The 19,612-nt window shown below is 50.1% G+C and overlaps 1 protein-coding gene across 1 annotated transcript in view; it reads right to left on the reverse strand.

The window, feature by feature from the left end:
* Window positions 1-19,410, reverse strand: part of SLIT1 (slit guidance ligand 1) — a 174,234-nt gene extending 154,824 nt beyond the window's left edge. The window contains exon 1 of the mRNA XM_007456197.1: window positions 18,971-19,410. Within this exon, the coding sequence (XP_007456259.1) occupies window positions 18,971-19,167 (197 nt within the window). The 5' untranslated portion in view covers window positions 19,168-19,410. The remainder of the gene's footprint in view (window positions 1-18,970) is intronic.
* Window positions 19,411-19,612: the final 202 nt, after the last annotated feature.

The raw sequence follows: 19,612 nt of genomic DNA on the forward strand, positions 1-19,612 counted from the left end.
TGTCATCTCAGAGCCCTGAAGACTGGTCCCCTACACAAGCAGGCGGTTCCCTCTGGGCTATCCTGCTCAAACTTTCATCCCTGAACCCAAAACCACAAGGAATTTGGGGTGTTTTATGGGGTTTTTAAAAAAGATTTATTATTTATTTATTTGTTTATTTTATTCATTTTTGGCTGTGTCAGGTCTTAGTTGCGGCAGGCGGGATCTTTCGTCGCAGTGCACAGGCTTCTCTCGAGTTGTGGCGTGCGGGTTTTCTCTTCTCTAGTTGTGGCCCGCAGGTTGCAGAGCACATGGGCTCTGTAGTTTGCGGCACGTGGCTCTCTCATTGAGGTGCGCAAGCTCAGTAGTGGTGGCACGCCAGCTTAGTTGCCCCGCGGCATGTGGGATCCTAGTTCCCCAGCCCGGGATCGAACCCACGTCCCCTGCACTGGAAGGCAGATTCTTTACCACTGGACCACCAGGGAAGTCCCGGTTTTATGTTTTTGATTATAATGTATGTCAGCATTGATTATAAAAGCAAAAATATTAAACTTAAGTGGACGTCGACAGAGCCATGCTTAGTTAAATTTCAGTACATCTGTGAAACTGAATGCCATGCAGCCATTTAAAACAGTACAGATCCCTTTGTATTGACAAGGGAAGATGTCCCTGATACAGTCCCTGGGAAAAGGGTTTCAAGACAGCCTGTATGCCCCGAGCCCACTTATGTAAAAACTCACAGGCATATCAGTAGAGGTATATGCATAGAAGGAGTTTGCTGGGGGCTGTTGGCTGCATGTGAGTGCCTGTAACCGCTGAGTGCTGGGCCTTAAGGGCACTTCAGCTTCCTTTTCATATTTTTCTGCATTGTTTGAAATTTAAGAGACATCTATATTTTTAAAGTCAACAAAATAGGCAAGTTATTGTGCTGAAAAATACGAGTAATATATGTACATTATTGAATTTTTTCAATTACCTTAAGAATAAAGAAAAATCACACATTAGCTCATCGCCCAGAAAGAATCCCTTGTTAATATTCTGGAATATTTTTCTCTCAAGCCTGTTACCTTTGGATATAAGTTTTATCGAGTGGAGATAATATGACAAATATTTACTGAAGACTTACTATTTGCAAAGCATTTTGCAAGGTTCTGAAGATACAAGAGTGAATGAGACACAAATGGTGTGCACGCCTTCTGCAATGTCATTCCCTGCTCGTTCTCCATTTACGATTTTGATTGGCATAAAGGATCCCTTACGTTGGATATATCAAGTTACTGGGCATGCCCTAATTCTCTGTCACTGGAACATCTGAGCTGTTGTGGTATTGTTCGATTATAAATAATACCGCATAAAGCTCGGTGGGCATTTGGGAGGAATACGTTCCTAGAAACGGAATTACTCAGTCAAAGGTCATGAGAAATCTTGAATTTTACAATCATTGACTCACTCCTTCTCATGGCAACCATGGTTCATCAGGCAATTGACTACAATAATTATTCAATTCACAGATGGCAAAACTGAGGCAAAGACAGACGTCAAGACTTGTCTGAACAAGGCAGGGCCCAAATGGAACTCAGGAATCCCTGAGGATGGAACTCCCGTAAGGTGGGCAGGGTGGGGTGGGGAGTTCACAGGGACTTCTGATGACATGCTGCTCATCTACCTGCCTCTCTTCTCACCTTTGGCACCAGGCTCCACTAGGCAGACTCTGGGGCGCGTTTCTTAGCCATCAGTGGATTCCAACCCCTCCCCCTCACTTCCTGCACCCCACTCCACCTCCACTCAAGAAAAGACCTGGGACAGGCAGGCACAGGAGGACAATGGTACAGACAGCAGAGCAAACACAGCCCCTCTCTCGGGAGGCCCTGCTGGTGGCTTCCAGGCAAGAATGTCGATGGAAGCCCAAGCCCCCCCAGCCCCCAGCCTCCCCCATCAGCTTTGGTCTGTAACCTGGAGCTAAGCTAAGCGCCTCCTTTCAGGGGACAGCCCTCAGAGAAGGCAGCCTGTGAAACAGAGGCAGCTCTCATTGGGTTCGCAGGTCTGGGGCTGCAGCTTAAGGAGTCATTAGCGCCACTTAGGCTGAGAGAATGGCCTCCACGGTCCCCTCCCTCTCCCCTCAGCCGGGCAGCCCAACAGGATCGAGTTTCCAACCTCGAGGTGGCCCGGCCACCTCCCCTCGAACCCTCAGCACAGGCTGCTGGAATGAGGCGAGGAGGTCATTTTTCTCCGGTGCCTGATTCCTCCAACAGGTGGTCCTTGAGTGTCGCCATGGAGACCCCTCCCCAGCAAGCCGCCTGGGAAAACCAGAGAAGTTGCTGTGACCTTCAGACCTGTGCAGCCAGAGCAGGCAAGTGGGGTGGGCCCTCTGGGGCAATTCCCGGCCTCGCTTCTCAGGAAGAAGCCAGGATCCAGAGCTACCCTGGGGTCCCTGAGATTCCTGCCACCAGGGCCCACATCCACCACTTCTCTTTATTGGGCGCCTCTGTGTGCAGGCTCTGAGCCCAACTCCAAGCATGCTTCATCTCATTTCACCTGCACAGTAGCCTACGAGATGAATCAAGTTCTCTCCATCTTGCTGATGAGAAAACTGAGGCAGAGATTGGTGAAGCAATTTGCCCAGTGCCACCCAGCTCATAAGCGGTGGGGCCAGGACCAAATCCCACCCAGGCCAACGTGAATCCAGGTTCTTTCCCCTTCATCACGATGCCTCGTGTTGCTGGATTCTGTCGAGGCCACCCCTCACCCTGAGCAATCAAGCCTTGGACAGAGCCGAGGAACAACTTAGACAGACATCCTGGGGCCCTATAATAAGACGGTGTGCTCTGCCCAAACAACAACATCAGGGCAGCTCCCCAGCCAGCCGAGCTTGGGCTTTAGAGCCAGACTATCTGGCTTCAAATTCCTACTCTACGATCACTAGCTCTGTGACCCTGGGCACAAAGTTTAACTTCGCTGCGCCTCAGTTTCCCCATTTGTAAAATGAAGATAACGATAACACCCACCTCTTAGAGATGTGGTGAGGTTTAAATGACTTAACTATTTCTAAAGTACCAAGAGCAGTGCCTGGCACACATAAACGCTCTCTATATCAATATTGCCTGCTGCAATTATTTTTACTACTACTATTGTTGCTGTTGTTTTGTCTCCCTCAAGGACCACAGCACCACTAGAAGGGTGGTGCCCCAGGCTCAGCTCAGGCTGGTGCTTGGCTGGCTGTGCCATGCTGAGCAGGGGGGAGCTGGCTGCTCCTGCCCTGCAGGCCCCAGGATGCTCAGGCCCAGGGAAGATGCCCTGAGACGGTTCTCTCTCTTCCAAAAGTGATGACTCTGCATCCATCCTTCTTCCCAGGAGGAAATACACTCCAGTGGCAAATGGCCCTGACTCCCACCCGTTCCTATGTGGTCCTAACCTGAAAGAAAAAACCTCGGTGGTGAAAGGTTTGGGAGAAAATCCTCTGAAGCAAAATTACTGAGGAGAAAACAAAAACACACCAGGATTTCTCGAATCCTCTCAGGAAACAAGGATCTGATCCCCAGCATCTGGGTGTTTGTGATAAACCGAAAGAAACCACTGGATTTCCTAAAGCTGTAGGAATAAACACCCTGGGCCCCTCTTGGGGTGCTCTGGGGGCTGCACGCACTTCACAAGCATTTCTCACGGTTGGGTGGGAGGGCAGCCACTCCTGGTGCTGGTTCCTCCCCAAGGGCCCAAACCTGTAATGGTGATGGGGAGGCTCAGCTGCCCTCTAAATTCCCTTCCTGCCAGGTCTCCAAAAAATAAACATGCAAGCTCTGACTGTGAATGAGATTGGCCTCTGGGCTGGGGAACTGTATTCCTCAGCGCTGTCCTTTGAAATCTTACCCTGGCCAAATCCACAGCACTCAGTGTCTGCAAAGTCAGATAGGAGAACCAAGGGAATGAAGAATGTCCCTACCCAGCTGCCGCCCGACAGAGGTAGAGGGGCCCACACCCCAACCTGCAGGTGGACTGGCTGCATGGAGCGCCCAGAGCCACCTAACCGGGCTCCCCACCTTCCCTCTGGCTCCCCTCCAATCTGTTCTCCAGGCCACAGCCAGAGTGATCTTTTCAAGATGCAAATCTGATCATGTCACTCCCCACTTAAGCCCTTCAATGAACCCCCATCACTCTTGGAATCAAGACAAAACTCTCCTTAACACCGACCACAAACCCCATGTGGCCTGCCCCACTCTCCCTGTTCTGATTTGCTCCCTCTGGTGGCAGGGCCTTTGAACTTGCCATTCCCTCTGCCTACACTGCTCCCTCCTTCCACTTTGCCTAACTCACTCCAACTTTTCCTTCCAATTGGTCCAACCTCCCTATCACAGGCCCACAGGGCACTCTAACCCTCTCCTCTGCAGCACAAATCAGGGGCAATTTTATATGGATTTGGGACCTTCCTTGACTGATATCTCTACCCCTCCCCATGTATAAGCTCCTTGAGGACACGGACTTTGCCAGTTTTTTCTCATTATCGTATCTCCAGGGCCTAACATAGTACATGGCACCTGTTACCTGATAGATGTTTTAGTAAGTATTTCTTGAATGCAAGAATAAATTTGCATTCAAACTGACATATTCTAAATAGCACTGGGTTGGGTGGGTTTTCCATGTTTCCCCGCTCCCTGACTCAAAAAAAAAAACAAAAAAACCCCACACTAATTAAGAAATGCTCTCCCCAAATGGACATCAGCCAAGGAAAGCTTCACACAGAGAGGACACTGCTGTTTTACCAACAACCATTCCATAGCCCACAGGTTAAAAGACTGATTTTTCCTCAGTTCCCTTATTAGGAAAATACCAGCCCCCAGGGCTTCAGCCACCCTGCTCCTCCACTTTCAACAACCAGCTCTTCTGCCTCAGGGCCTTTGCCAGTGCTGGCTGGGCTCTGATCCAGAGCCCACAGAGTAACCCACAGCTGGCTTACTCCCAACATCCTTCAGGCCTCAATTTAAATGTCCCCTCCTCTAAACCACCCTCCCCACAGGTGTTCACTCAGCTCCTCCTCCAGAGCTGGCATTTCGATTTGTGCGTTTAATATGAGGTCCTTTGGGGACTTCCCTGGTGGTGCAGTGGTTAAGAACCCGCCTGCCAATGCAGGGCACACGGGTTTGAGCTCTGGTCCAGGAAGATCCCACATGTCCCAGAGCAACTAAGCCCGTGCTCCACAAAATGGGAAATCCGTGCACCACAACAAAGAGTAGCCCCCGCTCACCACAACTAGAGGAAGCTCATGGGCAGCAATGAAGACCCAACGCAGCCAAAAATAAATAAATAAATATATTTTTTTTAAATTACAAAATAAAAAAGTATATATGACTGGCCTTAAAGGCCAGTCTCCCCTGCCAGGCTGTGAGAGACAGAGGCCACATCTGTAAGCCAGCACCTGTGAGGGTGCCTGGCACACAGTAGTTGCTCACTAAATGTAAGCTGAACTATCCTGCCCATGGAGCCTGGCTGCTGCCAGCACATCGCAGCCGAGGCCGGCGCATCCTCCCATCAGCCCCAAGCCTTCCTCAAGCCTCAGTGGGTCATGATCCAGAGGCTCCTCCACCCCCTCAGCAGAGCCCACAGGCCTGGCACCAACCCCAGGGCTGGGGTCACCCTCCACCATGTGATGAATCAAGAAGCCCCAGGGATGAGTAGTCAGGGGCCTCACACCACAGCAGATTTCCTACGGATCCTGCTCTGCCCAGGCTCCTGGGCTCCCATCTTGTTTCCTTGGCTTGAGTACTAGCAATATCTATACCATCACAGCCAAGCCAGCTCATTTAAGCCTCATAATACCACCTGGTTCAAAGGTTTGCTATCAGTCTTGATTTACAGATGAGGAAACTGAGGCATAAAGAATTTAAGTAACCAGCTCAAGTTCAGTCAGCTGGTAAGTAGGTTGAAAAGGCAAGACTTGAACACTAGCATGTCTGACTCCAGGGCCCAGGTCTTTTTTTTTTTTACTTTTTAATTGCTATAAAATACACATAACAAAATTTACCATTTTAACCGTTTTTAAGTGCACAGCTCAGTAGTGTTAAGTACATTCACATTGTTGTACTGACAGATCTCCAGAACTTTTTCATCCTGCAAAACTGAAACTCTGTACCTGTTAAACAGTAACTTCCCATTCCTCCCTCCCACAGCCCCTGGTAACCACCATTCTACTTTCTGTCTCTACAAATTTGACTACTCTGGGTACCTCAGAAAAGGGGACTGGCTTATTTCACAATGTCCTCAAGGTCTATCCATGGTATAGAATGTGTCAGAATTTCCTTCCTTTTTAAGGCGGAATAATATTCCATTGCACGTCTACAAGTTTTGTTTATCCATTCATCCATCAATGGACACTTGGGTTGCTTCCACCCTTTAGCTATCGTGAATAATCCAGCTATGGACATGAGTATACAAATATCTTTGAGATGCTGCTTTCAATTCTTTTGGATATATACCCAGGAGTGAACTTGCTGGATCATATGGTAATTCTATGTTTAAGTTTTTGAGGATCCTTCATACTGTTTTCCACAGCAGTCGCACCATTTTACATTTCCAGAAACAACACACAATGGTTCCAATTTCTCCACATCCTCGCCACCATTTGTCATTTCCCAGTTTTTTTATAGTAGCCATCCTAATGGGTGGGAGGTGATCAGAGCCCAGCTCTTAACCCCAACTCCATGGTGCACTCTGTTCTGAGGCACCTCCGTTCCTTCACGACTGAGGCCTGGCCTTGTTCTTGCCAATACCATTCTCAGGTCTGGGGCCCATCCCAAAACCACATCCCTACAGACGGGCCCCACTCCCTGGTGGCCGCCAGGCCTCCATGTCCATTGCCTGCCAGCCCCCTCTCCACTCACTGCCCACCCCAGGCCCCTGAGAGGCCACCCACCAGCTAACTCCCTGGCCCTGACCTCAACCTGCAACACCACCTCCTCGCATCCCCCAACTCTGCTCACCACCCCCCACCCCTAGGCTGGACACCCCTCCCTGTGCCAGCCTGCAACTTGGGTCCACCCTGTAGACACATGCAGGCAGGAATAAATCTTGGCCAATTTCCCTTTATGTCCTAGTGCTAAGCCCCGACAGAGGTTTTGTAGGTGTTAAATGAATGTCTGATGAATGAATGAATGAAGCCAAGCCTTATTAAGATGTGTGGAGTGGTAGTCAAATTTAAAAATTAAACACAGGGCTTCCCTGGTGGCACAGTGCTTAAGAATCCACCTGCCAGTGCAGGGGACATGGGTTCCAGCCCTGGTCCGGGAAGAACCCACATGCCGCGGAACAACTAAGCCCCTGTGCCACAACTACCGAGCCTGCGCTCTAGAGCCCACAAGCCGCAACTACTGAAGCCCGCATGCCTAGAGCCCGTGCTCCGCAACAAGAGAAGCCACCACAATGAGAAGCCCGCGCACTGCAACGAAAAGTAGCCCCCGCTCGCCGCAGCTAGAGAAAGCCCGCGTGCAGCAACGAAGACCCAACACACCCAAAAATAATAAATAAATAAAATAAATAAATTTATTAAAAAAAAAATTTAAACAGAAACACATCTCAAAGCCTCAAGACTCAGAGCATCACTTACCAACTTACTGTTTAACCCAGGGCAGACGATTCCACCTCTCTTATCTTCTCCTCATCTACAAAGCAGGGGTAAGTGCAGTAGACTCTTATCCCCCTTATCTGGGGGTTCCACCGCCACAGATTCAACCAACCGTAGATCAAAAATATTCCACACACACACAAAAAAATTCCAGAAAGTTCCAAAAAGCAAAACTTGAATTTGCCCTGCTCTGGCAACTATTTTCATATCATTTACACTGTATTACAACTATTTATATAGTATTTACCTCTTATTAGGTATTATAAGTAATCTAGAGATTATTTAAAGTATAGGAGAGGATGTGAGTAGGTTATACGCAAATAGTACACCAGTTTATATAAGGGACTTGAGCATCGGGAATTTTGGAACCTTATTTGGTGCTGGGTGGGTGGATGTCCAGGAACCAATCCCTCAGGGACCTGAGGGAGGACTGTAATGCCTTCCTCCCAGAACTGTTATGAGGAGTGAAAGAGTGGACGTGGGTAAAGCACCTGGCTCGGAGCCTGGGCACAAAGTAAGGGCTCTGAATGGTGACCAGCAACACCATCACAACTCCCTCCTCGATGCTCTCCATCTCTGCTCTTTGACCTGTCATAGGTCCTCCCCTCCCCAACCCACCCAGGGCTCTGGCTCCTCTTTTCCACAGTCGCCTCCCACCCCCTCTCCCCTGAGTGGGACTCCAGTCCACCTGCCCCTCTGCAAACAATCTCTGAGCGGCTCCCCTTGGAGCTCCCATGCTTGTTCTCTCCTCCCGCAAACTTCCTCACCACCTACTCGCTCCCGACCATCTGCTTCCGCCTTCCACTTCTCCCAGGAAACGGTTCTGCCCAGCTTTGCCAGTGACCCCCCAGTCGCAGTTCCAGAAGCGTTCCTTGGCCCTCATCCTCAGACAGACTGGCTGCTCTCCACACTGTTAACCCTCCCCCCACCATCTCCAGACGCCTTCTTTGGCTTTAGCAGTAACTGCATCGCCCAGGTTGGAATCCACAAATGTCGGGACAAGGCTCCCCTGCGGACAGGAGCTCCTCCTGCCCCTGCCCCAGCCGCTGCCCCTCCCCCAGCTCCTCCCTGGTGGCCCTCCCTTCCTGCTGCCCTCTTAATGTGGGTGAAAGCCAAAGGCAGTCCTCCTGCGTCTTCAAAGGATGTACTTTCTTCACCAGGAAACCCCAGCACCAAGCAGTGTTCCTCAGATTGTGTCCTGGGCACCTCCCACATCTGAATCACCTGAATGGCCTTTGCCAAAGACCTGCTGCCTCAGCAACTCTGGAATGGGCCTGGGGATCTGCATTTTATACCAGCTTCCCGGGAGATTTTTCTTCCCAGTGACGTCTCTGTCCCACTGCCCTCCTGGGTCCCATTTCTTCCCCAGGACACCCTCCCAACTGTCTCTCCAGCCTGAACACTCAACAGAGTGACCATCCCCTATTCCTACCTCTAGGGTCATTTTTTCACATGGCTGTTTATTGGTAATTCAAACAAAAGAGGCAGAAGCTAACTTCATGGCTTCTCCTCCAGGATCAGCCACCCTCCCAACTTTACTCTGCAAGATCATCCTCCCAGCCTCGGGCCATAGGGTCCCCTGTGACGTTCCCATTTGCTCTGACGTTCCCATTTGCTCTTTCTGCACCCTCTGCCTCCGTCCAGGCCTGCTTCCTCTCATGCCTTGGCCTCTGCTGTACCCTCCAAACTCTGTGAGGACTGTAACAGTTGCCTGCTGCTGTTATAACACATTACCACATACTTAGTGGCTTAAAACAACACAAATTATCTTATGGTTCTGGAGATCAGAAGTCCGAAATCACTCTTGCTGGGTTAAAGTCAAGACATTCCCAGGGCTGCATTCCTTTCTGGAGGCTCTAGGGGAGAATCCATCTCCTTGCCTCTTTCATCGAGAGGCCACCTGCATTCTGTGGCTCATGGCCCCTTCTTGGCATCACTCCAATCTCTTGCTTCTGTCGTCACATTTCTCCTACTACTGACTCTGACCCTCCTGCCTCTCTCTCTCTAGGGACCCTTGTGATTACGTTGAGCCCACCCACATAATCCAAAATCATCTCCCATCTCAAGATCCTTAACTTAATCACATCTGCGAAGTCCCTTTGGCCCCGTAAGGTAACATATTCATAAGTTCCAGGGATTAGGATGTGGACATCTTTGAGGACCATTATTCAGCCTATCACAATGATCATATTTTCTAAAGCAAGGATCAGAATCATGAAATGTCTTACCACAGGTTTAAAAAAAAAAACTCATTGAACACACATTTTTTTTTGAGCACCTACCATGTACGAGGCGATGGAAACACAAAGATACATGAGACACAGTCCCTGCCCTCAGGAAACTCAAAACCCAATGTACCCATCCAACAAACCCCCTTCTTAAAAAGAAATAAGATTTTCTTCCCTACAGAAGAATTCCAATTAATAAATGTAGAACCAATGAGGGAAATAGAAAAGCAAAATTGGATAATAATGGTTGCAGGCAAGATCCGTTAATGGATGCTAAAATTAGTAGGTGAGAATTTGAGGGCAAAAAGGATATTACATACTCTCAAAGTATCTCCCCCCGCAAATATTTATTAATTGCAAATGGAAAGATAACGTTATAATGGAGAAACCTGCCAGACACCATCTTTTTTTTTTTTTTTGCAGTACGCACGCCTCTCACTGTTGCGGCCTCTCCCGTTGCGGAGCACAGGCTCCGGACGCGCAGGCTCAGCGGCCGTGGCTCACGGGCCCAGCCGCTCTGCGGCATGTGGGATCTTCCCAGACCAGGGCACGAACCCGTGTCCCCTGCATCGGCAGGCAGACTCTCAACCACTGCGCCACCAGGGAAGCCCTGGCAGACACCATCTTAACCAAGAGATCAAGGTTAACATCATCAGCAATGACACATATCAATGTCATCTACCCTCTGATAGGATGCTCTGGGAAGGGCACATCACCTCTGTGGCATTCTTGCCAAAAATGCATAACCTCAATCCAACCATGAAAAAACACCAGAGAAACACAAACGGAAGAGCAATCTGCAAAATAACTAACCAGCACTTTTTACAAATGTCAAGGTCACAAAGAACAAGGAAAGACGAAGGAACTGTCACAGGCTGAAGAAGACTAAGGAGAAATGACAATTAAATGCAATGTGGGATCCTGGATTGGGTCCTGTAACAGAAAAAGGACATTGGTGGAAGAAAACTAGTGAAATACAAATGAAGTCTATAGCTTAGCTAACAGTATTGTACCAATGTTTATTTCTTGGTTTTGATCATCGTGCTATGATTAAGAAAGATGTTAACATTAGGGGAAGCTGGATGAAGGGTGTATGGGAATTCTCTCTGTACTATTTTGGCAACTTTTCTGTAAGTCTAAAATTGTTTTAAAATAAAAGTTTTTTAAAAAATCTTTTTAAAGAACAAAAATACAGCAGTGATAGAAAAACTTCTGTCAGAAATCACAGTCACCATAATCAACTGGTCTCCCCACCACCAACCAGTTGGTCTCTCCCTCCATTTATTGTCCATACCAAAGCCAGGAAACAGAATATCTTAAAACACCATTTTGCACTTGTTACTCTCCACTCAAAACCCCTGGAGGCAAGTGCTTAAAGGGTCTTGTCAACAGGACATGGGAGCACCTTGAAGGGGTCCCACTGGCCAAATGTGGGACACTCTGAACATCAAAATAATGTAGTAACATTATAACAAATTATAACCCAATGAATAAAATAATAATCTGCAAGTCCACGCTGTTACAAACAATCAGGCAAACAACAAACAGATGGAGGAGAAGGTAAAGTTCTTTCTTACAGTAGAACGCCAACTAATAAATAGAGAAGAGATGGTGGAGTTACAAATTTCTCATCAGTGGAACCAAAACTAGTGAATGAAAATTTGATGAATAAGATATTTACATGGCCTCGAAGAATCTCCCTGCAAGTCAATTATTAATAACAAAGGGGAAAATAGTAACTTTTCAGCAGAGAAGCCTAGCTGACACCAAATTACTAAGTAATCCCAGTATTGGGACAAACTGACATCATGTGTCTTCTGACGTGACCCACTGAGAAGGGCACAACGTTGCTTATTTAGCATTCCTCAATACTTACATAGTATTCCTGCCAAAAATGCATAACCTGAACGCAATCATGAGAAAAAAGCAGATGAAGCCAAATTGAGGGACACTCTACAAAATAACTGGCCAGTATTCTTCAAAAATGTTAAGGTCAAGAAAAACAAAGAAAGGCTAAGGAACTGGTCCAAATTAACAGAGAATAAAGAGCCATGACAAGTAGATGCCATGTGTGATCCTGGACAGAATTCTGAACCTGAACAAAACAATAGCTACAAAAGACATTATTCGCACAATTGATGAAATTCTAAAATGAACCGCGGAGTAGATAATAGTATTGTATCGACATTAAATGTTCTGATTTTCATAGCCTTAGTGTCCTTAGAAAAATACACACCGAAGCATTTAGAGGAAAAAAGTTATGCCTCCAATTATTCTTAAATGGTTCAGGAAAAAAAGGTGTTTGTGCGTGTGTGTGTGTATAATATATGATAAAGCAAAGGGGGCAAAATATAAACAATTGAGTCTGGATAAGGGATATACTTTTGTTGCAACTTTTCTTTAAGTTTGAAATTATAACAAAATTTAAAATTACAGTGAACACAAGGAATCTTTTTGGGTGATGAAAATATTCTAAAATTGGACTGTGGTGATGTTTGCACAACTAGATTTGTTAAACATCGCTGAACAGTAAAAAAAAAAATTTATTATAAAATTTTACACACACACACACACACACACACACACACACACACACCCTCGGATGGCTCCCCATTCCCCAGCCACATGGCCTGAGCCTACCCGTTACTTTAATCTTCTCTCTCAGAACTCACCAGCACAAACGTTCACCCCACCAGCTGGATCTCCTTCCCAAACGTATGGCACTCACCTCTGGATGCCCCCAGATTCCTTTGCCCTGGCTTCACTGCTCACTCACCTAATTCCTGCCCAACCTTCAAGGCCCAGTTCAAATCCCACCTCCCCATCACTGTAGGGATACAACTCCTCCTCCATGTCTCACTCCCATCTCCTCATCTCTAACATTGATGGAGTACTTTCTACGCGCCAACGTTATTCTAACCACGCCTACATGGACAATTTCATTTGAACTCACAGCCCTACAAGGTAAATGCTACGTTGCTCCCATTTTACAGATGAGGAAATTGTGTCACTCATGAGTCAGCCAAGATCTCTCAGGTGGTAGTTGATGAAGGCGGGATTCAAACCAGGCCATTCTCACAGCAAAGGCTGCGCTAGTAGCCGCTGTGCTCTACGTCCCTATGGGCATCCTTACACATTTGTTCTTTCACAGACAGACCTTTCTCCCCACCAGGCCACAAGCTCCCAGAGGAGCGAGTCCATACCCTGGACCTCTGCAGACACTCTGCACACGGCAGGTGCCCAACAGCTGTTTGTCCACGGCAGGCTGGGATCCAGAGAGAAAGGCAGGGAGGCTCAAGCTCAAAAAGAGGAGCCAATTCTCCACCCCGAGCACAGCCCAGCTCCCTGGCTACTGCCCAAGGCCCGGCCGTCATCTGCTCTGGGTAATAAGTATTTGTATGGCGATAATTACAGCATTTGGGAAGAAAATCCCATTAAGCAAGAGCCCTGCCGAGCTGCTAATGCCGGCACAGAACTGAGACAGCAGCTCAGCCAAGCTCCCGTCTGCTCCCAATAACGCGGGGGCTGCCTGTCCCCACCGCCCTTCAGCCGGCCCCCAAAGAGCACAGCCGCCCCTGCTGGCAGCCGCGGGCAGCCTGGGCCACCGCAGCCAGCCCCCTGCCTGCGAGAGGGGGCACCGCGAAAGGGGCAGCTCAGTCTCCGTGTGTCCCAAGGTTCTCCAGGGATCCAGAGCGCCCAGTGGCTGCCTGATGAGGGAACAGAGAGCAGGGCCGTGCTGGGATCCGGCCTTGAGTGGCACACAAGTTCCTTTCACAGCCCTGCAATTCTCTGTCACCTTAATAACAATAAAAATACTACCATTTACTGGGCACTTGCTGTGTGCCAGGCCCAGTGCAAAGTGCTTCTCCCAGCATCACCACATTTAATCCTTAGGACCACCCTCTGAAGCAGGTCCTGTCATCATCCCCATTTTATGCGCAAGGAAATGGGGGCCTGAGAAGTCACACTTTCCTCCAGAGTACTTATCCCGGTTTGCAATTTTGTGATTCTCCTCATATTGTGTTGTTCACCTCCATCTCTCCTGCTCGACTGAAACTCGGAGAGAGAGGCACGGTTTCCATTTCTGTCCGGGACTATTCATTCGGCACCATGCAGACCTTCAAGAGACAGCTATCTGTTGAATGAGTGAATTAAACCCCATACCTTGCCCAAGGTCCCCCCCGCTGCTGAATGGCAGAGAGGGGCTAAAAAGCCAAGCAGTCTGGCTCCAAAGCCATCCACCCTGCAGAGACTCCCCGCATGATACTGACCCACGCCTTGTCTCCAAACCCTAAGGGACGCGGGACAGTCCAGGGAAGGAGCATTCTCAGAGCCAGACCCCAGCTTGCAGTCTGGCCAACAATCAAATGCTTGCCCCCCACCGCCCTCTCTCCTGCCCCACCTGAACCCTCAGGCCTGAGCTTCTCAAATAGTAAAACTAAGAGTCACAAAGCATTTTCACACACATAGAATGAGTGAATCCTGGCAAAAACCCTATGAGGTAGTAGGTATCACTCTCCCCAGAGGCAGAACACCCACCATGTGCCAAACACGCCTGCAGGCCCTCTACATGCATTCACTCAGTCCTCACCATCAACCTGCAACCGTCAACCCCTTTCACAGATGGGGAAACTGGGTCTCAGGTCACATGGAGTAGCAGCACCAGGCCGTACCACCAGTCACTCAGAGCCCAGCAATAAGCCCAGTGCACCTGCTACTAGAGACACGAGCTTCACCAGGAGGCAACTCCCCCTGCACCACGTGCGTCTCTACTGCCGGAGCCCATCGAGTCCTGCTCAGAGAGCCCAGGCCGGCCAGGCCCCGGTGGCAGACGTGGCTTCTGTCTCGCGCTCTGACCCCTCTCACCGCAGCCACCATCCAATCAATGTTTGGAATTCCAACCAGGCTCCCAGACAATCAGCCTGGGGGTGCCCTGGGCAGCCTTCCTTGGTCAAAACCACCCACCCCCATTGAACAGGGCCTCCAGACTCGGGGCTAAGCTGGGAGAAGGCATGGGCTTCCCAGGCCTCAGCAGTGGGCAGGGAGCTAGGGCAGTGGACAAACTGGCCAGGAGGCAAGGGGACATACCGAGGAAAGCAGGAGTGTAGGCCCCCATGGCCCAAAGAGCAGCAGAAAGTGCTGGACCTGGAGGCAAACAGAAGCCAGCAGGCCTCCCAGGGCCCTCTCTCCATCCTCAGGCCTCTCTCCTCTCTGCATCCTACACCCACAAGGGGCATCCGCGGCAAGCCTGGAATACAAGTGTCCAGGGTGGAGGGGAGAAATGGTGTCCACACATACTGCACTCTCTCATCACACTCTCTTAAACACTCTAGTCCAAAAGATTTTTTTAAATTAGAAAAAAAAAAAATCCAACTGAAAGGTCCTTGAGTGGAAGAAAAAACGATAGTGGCCATGGCTGGGCCCCTCTGAGTCTGGGCCCTGCAAAGAGACAAGCCCCCAGGCCTCCTCTACCACAGTCCCAACCTTGCCCTGGACTTCAGTTGTTCCACTGCAGTGAATTATTCAGCATCCCTTCCCCACCCACCCAACAGCCCCACAGTCCCTCTGGCTGAACCAATTTCCTCAACAGCTCTGGAGCCTGCACAGCCTCTTCCCAGAAGGCCCTACAGCAAACCAGTGACAATTTCTTCCCACTTGGGGAGGTGGGCTGGACCCGGAGTTACGGAATATATGATCATAAAGTTGCTGGGCAGTGGGAAGCAGCCGCATGGCACAGGGATACCGGCTCGGTGCTTTGTGACCGCCTGGAGGGGTGGGATAGGGAGGGTGGGAGGGAGGGAGACGAAGAGGGAAGAGATATGGGAACATATGTATATGTATAACTGATCCACTTTGTTATAAAGCAGAAACTAACACACCATTGTAAAGCAATTATACCCCAATAAAGATGTTAAAAAAATAATAATAAAATAAAATAAAGTTGCTGGGCCTCACAGGCTGCCGGAGAAACTGCCCAGAAGACAAAAGGCGAACGAATGCACAGCTGCGGTCTATAAAAATTTCACAGCCTCGGAAGAAGCCACTGTTTCAGGCTCTGATACTGCATGACACCCATATTGATTAGAGAGAGCATATGCCACAGTTATTTTGAGCCTGCCCAAGGCCTCTTTTCAGGATGTTCTTTTCCTCTTCAAATGGCTCTTTCGCGGCCTGCCTGTTGAAAAGGCAGGCTCCCTCTGCTTTCTCCAGCCTTTCCCAATCCAAGAAGTTTTGCACACAGCAAAGGTCAGACCTGATGACTTACCCCTGGATCTGAACCCTGAAGTCTCTAAAGGAAAAATCCAGATAGAGAAAGGCCTTCCTGACCCTTCCCAACCTTCCCAGTCTCAAATCCCATCACATTCCACTCCACAGCATGTTTCAGCCCCAGGGCAAAGCTGGTCCGTTCTCCCAGCAGGCCGGCCACACTCCCATCTTCAAGCTTTTTGCTCCTGCATGCCCTGTCTGGGCTGCCTGCCCTCTCTACTTGGCAAAATCCGACCCAACCACTGTTATGTCCCAAAGTACCTTCATAAAATGGTCCATCCTCTGGAAGCTCCTTCACCCCAGAAAAGGGCTTCTAATCCCAAAGCTTCCTCCCCACAGCCCCATTACACTGCCAGAGCTTACAGTTAGGTGCCCCTGCCCGGTCCTCTCAACTGTACATCCCTTGAGGGCAGGGACTTGATCACTCCCAGCTGGAACCTCAGCACCCAGGGCAGTTACGGGCTCCACAAACACTTGCTTTATTAAGTAACAAGACTCTTCTCCTGCTCCTATAATAATAATGGCTCTCACTTAGCAAGCATCATAATGTACCAAGAACTTCCCATACATTACCTTCAGTCCTCACAAGAACCAGAAACCTTACGTATCAGCAGCCTCATTTTCCTGATAGAAAGCAACTAAGGCTCAGAGAAGTTAAGTCACTTGCCCAAGGTCACACAGCAAATAACTGACTTTATACCAGGAAATTTCACTTCCATCTCACTCTGATTGCAAAAGAGCTCAAGAGTTCATCAAAGTCAAAACAGACACTACCCTCAAAACTAAAGGTGGAGAGAGAGCAAGAAATGAAATGACTTCAAAATTCAGATCCAAAAGCAAAGGAGAGGGGCTAAAATTCTCAGACCTAGGCCGCTACCAGGGCAACAGCTGCAGGAGAAATGCCCCGAGGACAAGGTAAAGGAACAGAGATGAGGTCCAGAGGGAACATGGAGCGTGATCCTGCAGCCTCAGGAGTACTTTAGACAGATTTCTGACCCTCCGTCCCTCTCCAGGGCCACACAGGATCCCCAAGGAATCTCTGTTTGTTCCAACCTCTCCCCATGCAGTGCCACAACACACACACACACACACACACACACACACACACACACACACACACACACACACACACACACAGATTCCCATCTAGATTGCAAATTTTCTGAAACCTCCAAGGGAATTCTTCAGTCTCAGCTAAGAAGAGTCTGGGGCAAACGTGCTAACTGCTGACCTTGGTACGGAGTTTGATCCAGGAGACAGTTCTTCCCAGGGTCAGATTTCTGCCTCTGACCAGCTGAGAGTCATGAAAATGTGCTCAAAAGTTCTCAAAATCTTTACGCCTTTCCTGAGAGCCACTGCAGGGACCCAGGAGTGTGAGAAGAAGGAGAAGGCAGATTTCAAAGGGGCCAGCAGCCTCCTCCGAAGTCCAGCTCAAAAATCCCCCGAGGCAGCCACTTCCGCAAGCGCAAGCGGCACAAAGGCCCTTCATGAGGGACTTTCCAAGCAGCGCAGTGGTTAAGAATCCGCCTGCCAATGCAGGGGACACGGGTTCAAGCCCTGGTCCAGGAAGATCCCACGTGCCGCGGAGCAACTGAGTCCGTGAGCCACAACTACTGAGCCTGCGCTCTAGAGCCTGTGAGCCACAACTAGCGAAGCCCATGTGCCTAGAGCCCGTGCTCCGCAACAAGAGAAGCCACCACCATGAGAAGCCCTGCACCGCAACGAAGAGTAGCCCCTGCTCGCCGTAACTAGAGAAAGCCTGCACGAAGCAACGAAGACCCAACGCAGCCAAAAAATAAATTAATAAATAATAAAAATTTTTAAATAAAAAAAATAAAAGGCCCTGCATGAGACCAAAAATCTACACACACAGCCCATGTACATGGGCTCTCCCAGGCTCACACTACTGAGGTGACACCACAGATACCAGGAATTCATGCAGACACACATTCTGCAAGAGAACCTGGGAAAACAACTTATATATGTCTATAAACACACACACATGCTAATCCCACCCCCCCACCCCCACACACATTCTACAAAGCTTGGTGAGTCTAGAAAGGGCCAAGTGTTCTCAAGAATTTAGAAGTGAGCGACAACAGGGTAAGAGAAATGATGGTTTTTATGACTTATCATGGTCAATATCTTTAACCTCATATCTCCCACTCCAAGCTCCTGACCTCTCAGCAATATTCAGGGGCTCCTTGTCCAGGTCATATCTACCCCTCTCTGGGTGCTGAATGTAACATACCCCAAGGCTCAAACCCAAATCCCTCAGGTCCACTGTCTGCCTGGGTTGGGGATGGCTGGATGTGCAGTGGGGGGCAAATGCCTCACACCTAGAAGGAAAAAATTCTAAGGCTCTGGGGCAAACAATGGGGAGAAAGGGGGAGACTAGGACCTTCAACTCCATCCCATCCTGCTGCCTGTCACCAGCCTACAAGCCCTCAGAGCCCAAATGCACACCTCCCACTCAGAACACAGCCCAAGCCCCATGTGCCCAAAAGGAGACATGGTGCCTGGTGAGAGTGAGCTTCCCTTCTGGGTGCCAGGAAGGCTTTCTGGCACCAATTCCCAGGCACCCTGGAGAAATAAAGTGCTGGCGCAGTGGGAAGGCCCGCCGTGCTGAGCGCAGGGTGCAGGTGTGAGGATGGGAGCTGGCAGCCCCGCGAGGGCCCTCTGAATCCCAAGAAAGGGAAACATTGGCGCTCCTGGCTCCTGGCTCTTGGCTCCTGGCTCGGGAGGGACCCTGGCAAGCACTGACTCATTTATTGGCTGCAGAGCCCAGGCCCCTACGGTCCTGCCCCCACCTTTAGCCCTGAATTGCATCGGGGTGGGAGGGCAACCTCGAGGCTCCCCGCGGGCTGCGGATGAGGGCCATACTCACAGGCGCTCCGTGTTCCGTGGAATGTTCTTGGGGACGGCCTGCAGCCCCGTGCCGTGGCAGTCCACCGTGGTGCCGGTGCAGGTGCAGAGGGCGGGGCACGCCGTGGCGCCCAGGCGCCACGCGGCTGCCCACAGCAGCAGCCAGAGCTCGGGCCGGACAAGCCCCGCCGAGGGCCCCCTCCAGGGCGTCAGCGCCATGGTGCCCTCACCGCGTCCCGCTTGCTTGCCAGACGGCAGCAGCCGCTTACCATCCCCGTCCGGGGTGGCCTCCAGGTGCAGTCCCGGGGCAGAGCCACCGAAGAGACCGCGGGTTTGTACACTGCGCCCTTGCGGGCTGGGTGGCACCTTGCTCCTCCAAGCGACGGCGCCTGTGCGCGGACGAAGGGAGGGCGCTCGGGCGGAGGGCGCTCGGCTCCTCTCCGGTTTCTCGCGGGCTGCGTCTCCCTCCCTCTCTCCAGCTCCCAACTGACTACTGCGAGGAGGAAAATGGGCAGGCCCCGCGCGCGCACGCACCCCGCGCGCACACACACACACACACACACACACACTCACACTCACACCCGCACGCTCGCTCCCACCCAGCAGTCATCCATCAATCGAAAAGCACACAACCAGAGCCAGACTCCTCCCCCCTCCCCGCCCC

The sequence above is a fragment of the Lipotes vexillifer genome, unplaced genomic scaffold (genome assembly GCF_000442215.2).
Source record: "Lipotes vexillifer unplaced genomic scaffold, Lipotes_vexillifer_v1.1 scaffold184, whole genome shotgun sequence".
NCBI lineage: Eukaryota > Metazoa > Chordata > Mammalia > Artiodactyla > Lipotidae > Lipotes > Lipotes vexillifer.